The sequence below is a fragment of the Parasteatoda tepidariorum genome, chromosome 3, assembly GCF_043381705.1.
Source record: "Parasteatoda tepidariorum isolate YZ-2023 chromosome 3, CAS_Ptep_4.0, whole genome shotgun sequence".
NCBI classification, from domain to species: domain Eukaryota; kingdom Metazoa; phylum Arthropoda; class Arachnida; order Araneae; family Theridiidae; genus Parasteatoda; species Parasteatoda tepidariorum.
The window spans coordinates 89,938,569-89,952,251 of record NC_092206.1 but is presented as its reverse complement, the minus strand read 5'-3'; the positions used below and the strand labels follow the sequence as shown (position 1 = coordinate 89,952,251).

At 31.6% G+C, this 13,683-nt stretch overlaps 1 protein-coding gene across 1 annotated transcript in view; it reads right to left on the bottom strand.

The window, feature by feature from the left end:
• LOC107446464 (sushi, von Willebrand factor type A, EGF and pentraxin domain-containing protein 1) overlaps positions 1–13,683 on the bottom strand; it is an 80,543-nt gene that overhangs the window by 61,770 nt on the left and 5,090 nt on the right. The window contains exons 3-7 of the mRNA XM_043053249.2: positions 12,477–12,656; positions 8,164–8,313; positions 5,059–5,286; positions 2,946–3,119; positions 423–516 (exon numbers count right to left, since the gene is read on the bottom strand). Of these exons, the coding sequence (XP_042909183.1) occupies positions 423–516; positions 2,946–3,119; positions 5,059–5,286; positions 8,164–8,313; positions 12,477–12,656 (826 nt within the window). The remainder of the gene's footprint in view (positions 1–422; positions 517–2,945; positions 3,120–5,058; positions 5,287–8,163; positions 8,314–12,476; positions 12,657–13,683) is intronic.

Below are 13,683 nucleotides of genomic sequence, written 5' to 3'. Positions count from 1 at the left end.
ATTCTAAATCAGACCTTTTATATTTATTTTTTTCTTCGTTTAATTAAGTTGTTTTAATTGGTTAATTGATTAGTTAATTGATTATAAGATGTTGATTTAGATTTTGCTTATTTAACCATATTACTATTATAAGGCGGTGGCTATACTCTCCAATGCCCATTACCTAACGAAAAGCCCCGCTCCTATGTCCAGTTAAATTTCTTTTCAGCGTTTTTGAAACCATGCCAGTTGTAAATGGTTAAAAAAAGTATCGTTTTGTATTCATGGTTCTATAACCATACTAGTTGCTAAGAGTTTCCGTAAAGGTAAAAAATGTTCTTCACTGTAAGCTTAACAGTGAATCGGATGAACAAACTGATACCGGTTATTTTACCATAGTTTTAGAATGAAAATTCTAACATTGTATGTTGAAAAAAACTTACCTGCACACTGATTTGTATGGCATTTTCGAAAGACTGCATTTGTTCGGATTGACTTTTAAGATCTGGTTGATTTGCAAAGGTTTACAGTATTTGACTATATAAATTAAAAATATATATAAGTTACAAATATAGAGAAAAATGGAAAATAATAAAGATTAATGAAAAGTGAAGAGGAAAAATTAATAGAAAAAGTTTTAAAAATATTTTTAAAAAAACTTAACATATATATTAAAGAGCCGGAAAACAAAGTTAGGAAAATATATAATCTCTTCATCAGCTCACACGATTATATCCGCAAAAACCAGTGCTTTCTAATATTGTATCAATATAGTCAATACAATAGTGCGAGGAGCACTCAAAAAAATTGAAATGAAAATAAAACCTATTATGTAAAAAACAAATACAAAATAAAACATATCAAGCAAAAAACAGAAAATAAAATGTAAAGAAAATACAGAACAAAGCACAAAACGATATCTATAAACCAAGTAGCGAATTCAAATTAATTCATATATATTTATTTATATAAGAATTTTAATGAAAAAAGATAAATTTAGATCGGAATGTATCGTTATTACATTAAAGAAATTGTGTGTGTAAATTTAACTAACTATTGTAAAAACTGATTTGTATTTCTTTAAACTTATTTACATGGAAAAAAGAAGAAAAAAAATGAAAGATTCGTGATGAAACTACATCCATCTTTCTTTTTTAAGAATTGAACATTGTGATCTCCAAATCCATAAACAACTTCCACTCAACCAAATATGGTGAAACCTCTCGGGAGCGACCCCTATGTGTTCCACAGTAAAATGGTTGTTGATGGTGGTGGGTCGTTCTTAGAGATATCCATTGACTTCAAAATTGTTAAGGAAGGTTACATCATTTTTTGCTAACGCTTTTAATATTAGTCAGTGTCATTTCCTTGGTGCGAAAATGTTACTTCTGTCGGCATCATGAGAAGCCAAATCTATGAATAAAAATGATCCCAACTGATATAATTATGTGGTGTAAAAACAAATTTATCAATTATGAAGAATAAAGCTATTTTATTACCACGTTTATATAAACTTGCCTTCGTGTATGTCTGTCCGGGTGGAATTTTGCAATCGATTTTAAACTAACTTCCCGACTAGCTACAAACTTCAAATTTGTCACATAGTTCAGATTGGATGACAATGCATGAAAATGAAGAGAAAAAAGACATACAAAGTAAAATAAAATTAAAATTTTAAAAAAAATGATATTCGAGATTGTCTTTTGTTGTCGATTCCATTATTTCAAATTAGTATTACATGTCAGGTCAAAAGATTTTTACTGTCGGAGTATTTTTATTTTCTGAAAAATCACGTGGTAGGAATAATCTAAATAAAAATATATATTTTTAAAAACCACGTTTTTTGTAGTGAAGAATAATAATTAAAAAGTAATAATTTTTAAAAAATATGAAATAAAAATTCAAAAAATTATAATTTAAAATAAAAAGAATCAAAATAAAAATTAAAAAAAATTTAATTTAAAATAAGAAAAATTCAAAATAAAAAATAATATTTTTAAAAACCACGTTTTTGTGGTGGAGAATAATAATTAAAAAAATTGAAAAACGAAAAACGTGGGGCGAATGAAATACATAACAGTACATATACGCATACATATACACATTTTCTTACTCATACACATGCACAGCCACATATACATCCACATACATATGCATATACACAAACATATTCCACATCCACATTCAGATACAATTACAATTACAGATATACATACACATATTCTCAAGAGCACACATACACACACTAATATAACATTACTGTTATGTATTTCATGCGCCCCACGTTTTTCGTTTTTCAATTTTTTTTAATTATTATTCTCCACTACAAAAACGTGGTTTTTAAAAATATTATTTTTTATTTTGAATTTTTTATATAAATAAACAATTATGTTTTTTTGTTTAAGTTTGCATTTAATGTGATATTATAAAAATGAGTTCGCTTTAAAGGATGGGAAGAGCTGTGTTTTTCTAAAAGAACTTTTTTTTTTTCTAATTTAACTTTCAACTCAAGAAGTAAAAATCATTGATAGCATCGTCTTCACGATCGAGAGAGAAGGCGAAGTTCTTCATTAGTTCTAATGTAAATTTCGCGCTGCGCTTTCGTGATTTACTTATGATATTTACAGTTATGATGATTGATTTTTTTTTATTAAAACTGATTAAAAGAAAAAATAGTTGCGGTGTTTTTTTTTGTATTTTTTTACTTTTTAAAACATTAAAAAATTTATGTTCCCTACCTTCGGGGGCTCCTTTTTTTCAAATGAATAAAATTTTAACGGGCCACAAATATTCTTAATTTGTGGTATATACCTAGGAATTCAAATTCAGTTTCAATGAAATGGACGGCCCAGTACCATGGACCGGTACCGGTCCGCGGACACTGAGCACACCCTTTCTTAACCTGGGTGTCTATTTTAAATCGTGACTGACAGACAATTGACGAACTAAATAAAGTGAATAGTTACCCAAACAGCGAGTTCGAAGTCCACTCCAGGTGCCATTCGAAAAACAAAATCGAAAACGAGATCCGAATAGTTCGTACCCCTCATCACACTCAAATTGACACATTGTTCCATATGAGAAGTTCGAACAATTATGCTTTCCAGAGACTGGGTGTTCTAATGCCGGACATCTCATTTCTAAATAGAAAGTCCATCATTACTTTAAAAAAGAAATACTTACATTGCCTGAAATAATAACAAGCTTTATATTTTGGTTTGATTTCAAATAGGGTCAGTAAAAAAGAAAGCTATTTGTAGCAAGCAAGAGCATTTTTGCAACAGATAATAATTGTCTGATTTTTAGATAAATTAAATAGTGAGATGATTTAGTATTCAGTTTCTAAAAATACCATCAACTCTGTTGGACGCATGAAAATGTGGGTAAAGGTTTGCATAGATATTAAAAAAATAATTTGGTTAAAAAACTGAAATACTAATGAAATAAATTATAGATAATGTAATTGGTAGTAGATAATGTTATTGATTAAAGATAATAACATAGTAATCATGATTAAAGATAATAACATAGTAATCAGTTAGTTTTAATCACAATTGCAGCTATGATAGTTTTAATCACAACTACGCAATTTATGATTACACTATAATGGATTTATATTTATTATCACAATTACAGCTAATCATAATTTATGATTACACTGTAATGAAGTTGATAGTTATTATCACAATTGCAGCTAATCATCATAATTTATGATTACACTGTAATGGATTTTACAATTGATAAAAATTTGCAATTACTAATTCTAATCGCCATTATTACTAATTAAAAAAAATTCTATAATTATGATTACAGGTAATCCCGATTGTTATTACATGTAATCATGATTGTAATTGATGCAATAGTGTAATTGATTCATCCGGATAATTATAGCACACTACCGTAATTACAGGAACTCATGACTAACGGATGAATTAAAACTGTCCCCGCAATAAAAGTGTTTGAAACTTATGACTACTTTAATTGCAATTACAAGTAATTATAATCCACGAATACTCGTAATCAACGAGTAATCATTATTATTTACCAATCTAAAGGAGTTCGAAAGTCTGGGTTTAAGAAATATATTATATTTAGAATATAGATTTTTGTTTGTTTCAGCAGAATATATAGATTTTTGTTTGTTTCTGCGAGGTCATAAATAAGATACTCTTTGAAAGGGGAAATTTGTTAATAAATAACACCCGGCAATTGCTTTATTTTCTAAGGCTATTATTTATTTTTATTTTCCTATTTTCTAAATTCACCAAAACATGACATCTTCCACTAAAATCTTCAAATAATTTATGTTTCCTTTTTATGTCCGTATGCGCGAATATTAAAGCTAAAAAAGTACTCTAAAATTCAAATTGACACCATTTTATCGAAAACCGAACTTTAGAAATTTTTTTATGTTTCCCGGCTGCCTACTTGTAAAAAAAATTTATTCATTTATATACAAGTCTTTTAAATATCCGAATATGTGAGCAGGACTGTGCTCCATGCCTTTGGTCCCATTTAACTTGTACTTTTCTACACTTGTCAAACGACAACAACAACAAATATCCGAATACCTCGTCAAAGCTGCAGAATTAATTAAACTGCAAATATTTATTTTTACAACACTTTTGTTTAAAAAATGTAGGGAAATGTCACGCATCGAAAAAGGATATAAATTCATCCTTCTGTAATTCCGATTTTTTAAAGGATTCTCAATAAAATTTTAAGTGAGGAGTTCGGAGCCGGGATAGCCTGGCTGGTAGGGCATAGGACTCGTATTAGTCAGAACGGGAGTGCGAATCCAGCAGGCTAAAAAATCCCCGTGTATTAAATGGTGCCTGGTTCACGTTAAATTTGTCGGGGTCGCGAAGTCCTCCAAATTCCCATAACAAATGAATACTTCTGGAGAGATCCAGAAGTTCCCTTGTCTTCCGGATTGGTCTCAAAATGACAAGACTATGTAGTGGAACATTAATATACAGTCGTAAACTCACAATTGAGTCAACTGTTCAACGACGATAATAATAATAATAAAGTAAATATTTCAGAACTAAAAAAACAGTCAAATTTAACTATACTTACTTTCACACATGAAATCATTACCACTCCATTTTCCTGTTTCTAAACAAGTCCTGGATTGTAAGGGAAGTTGATCCCAGGGCGGCGAATCGGAATTGTGCGGATAATTACAAGAATAAGGGCAAAATCCTTCTTTGCATTTGACTTTGCACTCTGTTCCATAGACGTTATCGCATTTGTTGGGAATGAAAACTCCTCCTAAAGGAGCTTCAATTTTTGCACACTCCATCGCTGAGGAATGTTAAAAAAAAAACAGCATTTGAGACAAGAAAATATAGTCAAAAGCATAGTCAAAAATAATTCATTCTTCTCAATATTTGTCCATTATAATGCGGGATGACAACGTTTACTAATTTGAAAAGGAAGACATAAGAATTGCATAACTACCTGTAGCCAGAATTATAATCGCACTCCGCCAGGAGCGCTTCATTATTATGAACTGGCTGTTCGTGCAGTGCAACCGATACTTTTATTTATCGAAACAATTTTAACTCTATGTTTCTAGTAAGTATTGTTAAAAATTGCCTTCAAATAAGTCCAGATTTTTGTTTTCCAGATTCCTATTTGTTTCTACCCTCCAACTGCTACGGAATTTCCGTAGTTTCAGAAATCTTCTTTTCAGACGGAATTAATGTCTTAATATTTAAAAAAATTAATTTTAGCGTAACTTGTCCACTATTACGAAAAAAGTGCAGGCCATATGGCTAGATTCTTAAGTTCTGATAAAAGTTTTATGAGAGATCCATTTGCTTTAAAAATTTCTACTTTGGTTCGCTACCACTAGAAAGAATTATTTTCAAAATCCTCATAAGTTGGAGGGTATGTGTTTGTATAGTAGCTTATTGATCTGGCGACAAACTGACAGAACTCGCCAATTTAGTTACCAAATGAGTAAATTACGATAAAAACAAATAAATTTTGAACTATTTGAATGTAATTTTCGACAATAATTATTGTAAAATTTTGATAAATAAATAAATTTACGAGTTTAATGTCGCGTGAAGAGAATTTTTGTATGATACACACAACATATTGAAAAAAAAATTTCTTCAAAAATAAATTTTTTGAAATTTTATTTTTGTACTGATAGAATTACAAAAGAAAATAGTTGTCAAGCCACTTTTTTCGAAAATCATTCATATCGCGACGTGGTTTTTATTCAAATGTACGTCAGTAGTTTATGTGCAACAAAGATCAAAACAATTTTAATTTATAAACTCAAATCTTGAGTTTATAAATGAAATCTATAAACGCAAAATTTAAGTATCGGAAAAATGCTAAACTTTTACTACAACTTTAAAAATAAAAAAATAAAATCTTAAAGTAATTTGACGATATAAAGAACCATATAAAGCTAAGAACAGGTATCGGATAAAATTCGTATTAAGAGTTCTGGGTCACCATTTACGATCTATTTGTACGACAAAGGTTTTACAACACGTCATCCTATATTGTAATGAGTGAGATTTCGCAAATTTACGTTGGCTTTCGTATACTCCCGTACGTAAAATTTCAAGGAATTGCGCATGCGCACGATTAGTGCGCCCAATGAAAAAATATCAAATATATAAACTTACGTTAAGTGAAAATAAGATATTTTTCAAAAATTCGTAAGTTAAAAACGCTTACGTAGTGGTTAGACGCTTACGTAGTGGTAAACGCTTTCGTAGTGGTTCGTCAATAGAAGTTAAATAATAAATAAAAATATATTATTTAACTTCTATTGGTTAATTAATTTCTTTTAACTAAATTGTACAGTTAAAATAAATGTAATTTATAATTTTAAGATAGTGAATATATGTTTAGTTTCTTACGAAACTACTGCAATTAGACAAGCAACCATAATATTAAATAAAAACCAATAAAATTATTTCTTATTCAATGAACCAGTTGTTGTAAGATAGCATGATTCATTTCTTAATGTCATCAATACATTTCTTCAAAACCGCATCCCATGTCCAAGTTTTTAGATCGAAGGAAAACAACATTTAACAGCTATAAACTGCGTGCTTGTAGCTTTGTCTTTATGGCGTTAATCACGCCATAACGTAAAGATACATAACGTAAAGATATACGCAGCATCTAAAATAAACGCGAGAGTTGCTTCAATCTTAAATACGGTAGCGTACGGAAGCTTAACGTAAAAGTGCGAAATCTCCCTATTGTGCTGTTTACAATATGACTTCTATCATTTAATTAGTAAACAATCCATTTAACTTTAGTTGGGAACATGGCAACCTTTATACTTAATTAATATCGTAGTATCAAAATTCCTTTAAACCGATATATGACGCACGTCTTTTTAGAATTTATAAAATACAGAAAAATGAATGGAAAAATTACGTTATTTACAATTAAAATTTCAAGAATGTCATGTCTGTTTATACAATGTCTCCTAAAGATAAGAGGGCCATATTAGCCCAGTGGTTAGAGAATCGGATTCCAGTCCGGAAGTTCCTGGGTTCAATCCTCCACTCCGCTAAGACATACCGAGTACATGCAACTTACGTGCTTGTAAAAAGAGAGGGATTGAGAGGCCCGTGATCAGTCCCTGAGCAGGGCCATGATTACATGAATCTGGAGAAAATTTCATTTCCCATCAGATCTGTGTCTAAATTGTGGGAGAGGCCTAACAACTTTGGATCTTCTTCTGGGATATTGTTCATACCGTCTCCAATACCCCATTGTGCAGCTCTAGTGTGACGTAAATAAAGTTCCTACAGGATGGATGCACGAGAAATTTTCAACATTAAGCCAGGATTTTAAGATCCTGTCATTAAAGAGATTTTGCATAGCGTTTGTCAAATGTTAACCGTAACACAAATCTCGTTTGCAATAGTGATTGGTAGAGAAATTTTCTCGCACGCGCTTTGAAGCTCGTGCTTTGCAAAATCTCTCTACTGTTTACACTCATATAATCATTCATGGTTGGTTATTTTCCATATATATATATCATCCTTCTGTAATTCCGNTATATATTTTAAATTCTAAAAGTAAATGCCCAAAAAGAGACAAAAAAAACCTTTTTTCATATGAAATATGAAGAAAAAAAAGATATTCATATTGATGAATGGAATGATTTGAAATAGTAAAAGAGCTACATTTTACCTTTACAGTAGTTACCATGCCATTCGTAACCCTTTTCACATACGCAGTCATTCGAACTTGTACTTCCGCTTCCTATCGTCGTAGAATGAGGTGGGCAGAAAGTACAATTTCTATTTCCAACTTCCTCCTTATAGGTTCCCTTAGGACACACTTTCAAAAAAGAACATCAATTTTAAGAATGTTTAATATACGGCACAAGTTTGTTATAAAACATTCTTATTTTCACTTATTTATTTATGTGAAGAAGAATAATTAAAGAACAATGCAGCTGTTCCCAAAATTTTTTCGGGTTTCGGGACCCTAAATAATCCACCTATTTTCGGCGGAACCCTCAACTTTATAATTATAGTTTAATGAGGTGATAGTGCACGTTATTACCTATAAAAACACTATGTTTAAAATATTGAATGAAGATTTTTCATTGTTTTAACATTAATAAGTATAAATTAGGTTTTATGTCCGACAGATGAATTTGCAGTCCTCGTGTTTTAGTTATGAATTTGTTTTTGATGTATATGTTACCGGCAAAGTATGAAATCCGGCATTGTATAGAATGCCTAAAATTAGCCGCCAAAGTATGAAATGATTTATATTTCACACATTGCCTAGGCATTCTGTAGAATGCCAAATGAGAAACCGGCAAAGTATGAAATAAACGTCCTGATGAGGTTATTATGTAAATGATGTGCATGTTACTGTGACTGACCGAAATCGGTGAATGTTGACAATCACATAGTCGCTTTGGTGAATGTCCGAAATATTTTTTACATCCGATATGATATTAATTTATTCGTGGATATAATTACATTTATTCGATATTTTAATACTTTCTGATGATAGATTAGTGGAAACATCAATGTAGGGTATACCGGGCAATGGCACTTGACCTCAAAAAAACATCAGTGTAGAGTATACCGGGCAAATATATACCGGGCAGTGGCACTTAACTAGACCTAGTACATATTTCGGACATTTTAATCATACTATGTCCAGTTAAGTGCCACTGCGCGGTATACATTTGTCCAATATACCCTACACTGATGTTTTTTTTCAAGGTTCAAAGCCTGGTATACGTTTCACTGCCTGGTATACGTTTGCCCGGTATGCTATAAATCAATGTTTTTTTAAGGTCAAGTTCCACTGCCCATTATGCATTTAATCGGTACTCCTAACACTGATGTTTCTCTTAATCTATCATCAACAGATATTAAAATATTGAATAAATATATTAATAGCAAAGAACAAATTAATATCAAATCGAATATAACAAATAGATCGGACATTCAGCAAAGCGACTATGGGATTGTTGACATTCACCGGTGAAAGTCGACATTCTCTTGATTTCGGTCATTCACGGTAACAGATATACGTAAGCTGAAAATAAATAAAAATAAGCCGAATTATGGTTTCCTTCAAAACGGAAACGAATTGCTATAAACGTTGAAAATATTTATTGGGGAAACATATTTCTTTGAGAAAGAATTTAATCATTTTATTTTGATTTAAAATACTAATGGGATATTTTACAAATGCTTTCTCTTTTCATAATCTATTCAATATAATGAAACAATATATTTTCTTTTAAATTTCTATTTCATAGGCATTTCATTTGAAATAATTTCATAAAGGCAACCGAAATATTAAATAAATTACGAGTTATAGGTTGTATCAAAATATATTTAATAACATTAGTTGAACAGTCGGCCTAATTTTGGGTTTGAGATTACTAATGTTCGACTCAGCATCTTGTGATTTTGAACCTAATCCAGAGGACAAGGAAACTCCTGGTTCAAGCATATAGGGGAAAATTTGTCTTCGTGGAAGACTCTTTGATGGAAGTAATCCGCATTTGCGCTACATGGAGAGAAAAACAGCTAAAACCTTCCACGGTTAACCTGGCGGCAATGAGACTCTAACTCATGATCCGTCTACCACGGAGGAAATTCTTACGTCAGCACTGTAGTCGGTGCGGAATTCGTATCGACCGGCCATCGCTGGGATTCGAACCCGCTTTACCTCATTGGAAGGCTAACGCTCTATCCCCTGAGCCATCACGACTCGTATCTAATTATATTCAGAAGTTTCAAAACTCACCATTGGTCATAAAAAGTAGTCACTCACGGAACCCTAGGGTTCCGTGGAACACCATTTGGGAACCACTGCTACAATATATATGGTACAGGGAAAAAAAACAACTGAATAGTTATTAAATGTGTGATCGAATTTTCAAACACTAAAATGCCATTTTTACTCATTGTTGGATATGTTACACCTGTAGGTCTTAAGCATGTTAATTTATTTGCTCAGACGACATTTTAAGTTTTGAAATCAAGTATTTCACTAACTTTCTCCAAATATTCATAATAACATTTCTCGACTCCCAAATAAAAAGAGCAATCAGAAAAATATGGTTTATTTTCATGGCAGTTAAATTTCAAATACTTTATTGTAGAGTGGATGTAGTTTCTTTGTCGAATCGAAGCATATTATAGCCGTTTCGGATACATTTTAATTTGGAAATGAAAGAGGGATGTTTATCCCACAGAAATAAATAAAATCGCTCAGGAAAAAAATTGCTTTTTATTATGTAAATCTTATTATAATGAACATTGCCACATTACAAAATTATATTTAAAAAAAAGGAAAGTCCCGAAAGGAATTAAGAGAATCATTCTTGTTCTCTCATCATCGAGAAAAACTATTCAGTAGCGCTTGGGCCTAAGTGTCAACTCCCTTGCGCCAAGAATTAAAAAATTAAAAGTAAATGAATTGTTCTCAATGGACAATAAGGAGCGAGTGAAGAGATCCATGTTTGGCGATATATCGAAAGATAACATAGCCAAAAATAAAGCCATCCTCCATTCATCAATATTAAATTTGAAAATAATTTGGCGAAAGATAATCGCTAAAAAGACGATGAGAATTAGTATAACCATGTAACTAAAACATGCTTGTGGTAAGGAATAAAGAGTTGTAAGTAGATTTTGTTTTTGATTGAGTCACGACAGTGAATGAATGGGCTTTACATTTGCATTGAAATCAGAAGTTTGCCGTTGTTAAGAAGAGAATAAAATATTTATGGTCGCGCTCCCGTGCCGCAGGTCCTGGGTTCGATCCTCGGGCCGGGCAAGGTTGACTCAGCCTTTCATCCCTTCAATGAGTCGATAAATGAGTACCAAGCATGCTTGGGAACTAAACACTGGGGGATTTGCGTTCGGTTGACCACCTAACCGAAACATCTGCTCCTGCACCCCAGAGCCCAAGGTCAAGAAAACTGAGATGGGCATAGTAGGCCTTGGCCCTCTATGGGCTGTCACGCCACTGAGTTTAGTTTAGTTTTTATAAAATATAATAAAAATGAAAAAATAACAGGTTTAATTAAAATTCGATTAAGGATAATTTAAAAAAAATAAAAATTTAAGAAATTTTTTTGTGGCATCGCAGTCATTATGTTAGCTTCATTTTTATAACTCGCTTTCGCTCTTTTGTGAATGAATGTAATCCTGTAATGGTCGACAATCAATCGAAATCCTTACCATTTTCCGACTAACCAGACGAGCAAATATTAACTGGATCTGATTACAATGCCAATTCGTGATGTATACAAGCAAATTTGATTGCCATTTTAATACAAATAGGATATATAGCCATTTGAAATCTCTACCATTTTATGACTAGCTAGAGTGCTTTGTGTCTGATAACGTGCAGAGAACTGATGAAGTTGTAGTCGTTTTCTACTCTCTGCAAATATAATTAATCACGATAGTGTGATTAGAGGGAATTTATCAATCAAAATTCATATAATCTTTCTGACTGGCTATAGCACTCAAATCTCAACTGTAGTTCAGTTCCTTCTACACAAGTTTTAATTGTTCTCTGATTGTTGCTAGCAAATATTATTTCCTAACGGAAATGTATCGTCAATAGAAGTTTTGATCTGTTTCGACTCACTAGTGTGTTCAAATTGTAAAAGAGTTCCTGAAAACAATACAAATTAAAATTGTTTATTAAATGTTACGGACAAGCTTTATCTCCATATAGTACTTAAATTAACTGACATAAAACTAAAAAGAAGAAAACTGTGGAATAAATTATAAATTTAAAAAACTACGTTTTTCAGATGTACTAAAACTGAGTCAATAACTCACATTTTTTCAAACCTAAAACGAAACACGTATTGTGCATAAAAGCATAACTTTTGGGCATCACTTCATGATAATGCGTCCCAAGCTTTAGTTGTAGTTGTGACAAAAATGGAATGTCTATTTATTTAAAAACATTTTAAAACTTTTCTTTTTAATGGATTGTCTTACCATGGCAACGTTGTTTATGTCCAGTCCCGTAATATCCGGCTCCGCAATTACACTCATACGATCCTCCCATTGTTCCGCAATAGCATTTCGCATGAGCGTCGCAACAATCCGATTTCAGATCACAAAAGTTATTGCACAAGGAAATATCATCTACGTAATCCCAGCTTGTCTCATTTATGGCTGAAAGAAAATAAACACTATGTTAAGATTTTTGTATATTGGGATGGCAACAGAGTTCTCGTTGCTTTTTTTTATAAAAAGTTTAGAGTATGTGTATGAGTAGAGTACGTTAGACACAAATTTTCGTGCAAAAGTTCGAACTGACCGAACGAGGTGCTTTCTTGGGGTCAACCTATCCATTTTTAAATCTGGCATACCTATCAAGGTACTTCTAGCTATGGCGACCTCTCCTCGCACAGCACAAGTGTCACGAGAAAATTTTGTAGCCTTAGAACTTTGAATCAAAAAAAAAAATTCAAGGAGGTGTAATCTTTCTTTCCAAACAAAAAGTATTAACTATTATTTATCACATTCATAATAACATTGAAGAAAATATGCAAACACTTAACGTGATTGCAAATAAGTAATAGAAATACAAACGCATACAAAAAAAACTTCAGAAATGCAAATGCGTCTTAATATTGAAAATATTTAGTAGTTAAAATCTGTAAATTGAATACCTGCGAAGGGAAATCGAAATTTCAATTTATTACTGTACTTTGAAGTACTTCACATTATTATTAGAGTTTCTACAGTGCGAAAAAAAAATGAATAACTTTTGATCTAATGATCGAATTTAGGGTACTAGGACTCCATCTTAATGCTTCGAGATCCTAAACTTAAATTTTCTAATTAATGAGTGCAGATAACATTTTTCGCTACGAAATCAGACATTAAAAGAAATAGTACGTGGGGTCCCTCCTCGCGGAAGAAGTGAAACGTCGTAATGTGGAAATGAAAATAGGAAGGGGTAGAAATTGATTTATAGTGAAATCATATTGTTTCTTTAAGACAAACTTTATTAACAATGTTTACAATTCACAATTGATCGCATCTTTTAATTATCATTTTCGAGTGGAGAAATATCCAAATGTATAACATTTCCAATGGGATTGTGATAACTAAAGTAAGATACGAAATGTTTGAGTTCTATTTTTTCAATATTTCTTGCAAAAACTGCATCAATGGTAGTTACCCCTTCCTTTCC